General features: G+C 43.6%; 1 protein-coding gene across 1 annotated transcript; it reads left to right on the top strand.

The window, feature by feature from the left end:
- Positions 1-888: 888 nt before the first annotated feature.
- Positions 889-1,124, top strand: LOC118093894 (peptidyl-prolyl cis-trans isomerase FKBP2-like). The gene is given in 2 exon segments (XM_060274230.1): positions 889-958; positions 961-1,124. Coding segments are annotated over 2 exon segments (234 nt in total).
- Positions 1,125-1,809: the final 685 nt, after the last annotated feature.

The following is a 1,809-nucleotide window of genomic DNA, read 5'->3' as shown; positions in this document are numbered from 1 at the left end:
AATGTTGCTTTGCTCCTTCCTAAAGAAGCTCAACAACTTTTACATGAACCTCAAAAACAGGGCTTTCCTTCCCCAAAAAAGCTCAACTTTGACCTGAACCCCCCAAAAGATCACTGCCAGTTTTTAACTCTGTGAGTAGATCACAGTCTCTTGGAAGTTGGCCAGCCCTGGTCTACAAGGTCAAAGCAGAAGTATAGAAACAGAGGAGGAATACATAATTATGTGAAATTTAATCAATGAGTAAAGTATGAAGAAGCGGTGCACTGGGAGAATGGTTCTAGGAGGATAAAAGAAAACTGAAACCATAGTCAGGCATCCCTTGGGAAATCTGCATTGCTACAAATTAACACAACTGGTTGGGAACATAGGATTGGCATTAAGGAACAGACAGGTCCTATGCAGATGTCTAAAATCTATGTACAAGCAATGCCTAGAGAAGGGAGAGAGAGAAGTAGATCACAGTGAAAGGCCCTGCCATCAGATTCCCAGTGCTTGAAATGAATGAGTTTGGTACAATTAACTTGATTAACAATAACAGTTTGGCTTATTACTGGTACTTGCCCTTCACCCAGTGGTGGATCACAACAACTTAAAATGTAACATTAAAGACAGTTTAAAGCAAATTGCAATCACAAGCATAGAGGGTAAATCTTAAAAATATATATCTTATAAGTCAAATGCCAGTGTAAAGAGATGTATCTTGAGAGGGTGGTGGTATCTGTTGAGGAAAGGAGAGGAGCTTCTGCGATGCAGGTGAGCCAGGGAACAACATTACTCGCTCTTGCAGTGTGTGCTAGTGCTGGGCACGGAAGGCAAATGGAAGCTCCAGGGGTCAAGAAGCAGGTGGACAACTGTCCTATCAAGTCCCACAAGGGTGATGTGCTCCACATGCATTTTACGGGCAAGCTGGAGGATGGGACAGAGTTTATCTTCTCCTTGGGGACTGGACAAGTCATTAAAGGGATCAGGGCCTGCTTGGGATGTGTGAGGGTGAGAAGAGAAATCTGGTTATTCCCTCTGAGCTTGGTTATGGGGGCCAGGCAGCGCCACCCAAAATCCCAGGTGGCACAACCTTAATCTTTAAAGTTGAGCTGCTGAAGATTGAGCAAAGGCAGGAATCGTAGCATCATCTCTTCAGGGGAGGGGGCACGCAGGGATAGGAGGTAATCTCAAGAAGCAACTCAGGATTTGTTGACACTGATGGGCAGTGTTTGTTTTTTCTTTAAAAAAATGTTTAGGGGTACTCTCTTTTTTTACTCATATTGAAATACTGCCCCTCAATGAGGAGAAACTTAGATTCACAAAATGTTTAGGGGTATGCGTACCCCTGTGTCCACCCAGAAAAAAGTACTGCTGATGGGCCAAATAAAATCACATGCCAGGGTGGGGGGAGAGATGTATCTTCAGCACATGAGGAAACTGTATAATGAAGTTGCCAAATGCAAACAGGGAGGGAATCCCACAATTTAGGGGCTGACAGAAATAATACTGTTGTCTGAGCTTCTGAGAGTGGTGGAACTCAAGAGGGGCCCCTTTGCTTATCGTAACACCTGAATGGGTTTGTATGTAAGAAGTTGGTCTTTCAGAGAAACCTAGGGCCTAAGTCATTTAGTACTACATAGCTGCCAAGTTTTCCCTTTTCTCGTGAGGAAGCCTATTCAGCATAAGGGAAAATCCCTTAAAATAAGGGATAACTTGGCAGCTATGGTACTAGCACTAGCTGTTTCTGTTTTAAAATGAACTTTCCAAGCGCTACAAACTCCCATGTGTTGATTGTACCTGTTGCACAAAGCCTCCATGCCTAGAAAT

The sequence above is a fragment of the Zootoca vivipara genome, chromosome 5, assembly GCF_963506605.1.
Source record: "Zootoca vivipara chromosome 5, rZooViv1.1, whole genome shotgun sequence".
Taxonomy (NCBI): Eukaryota; Metazoa; Chordata; class Lepidosauria; order Squamata; family Lacertidae; genus Zootoca; species Zootoca vivipara.
Note: the sequence above shows the minus strand (reverse complement) of the source record. Positions and strands in the feature narration are given on the sequence as shown.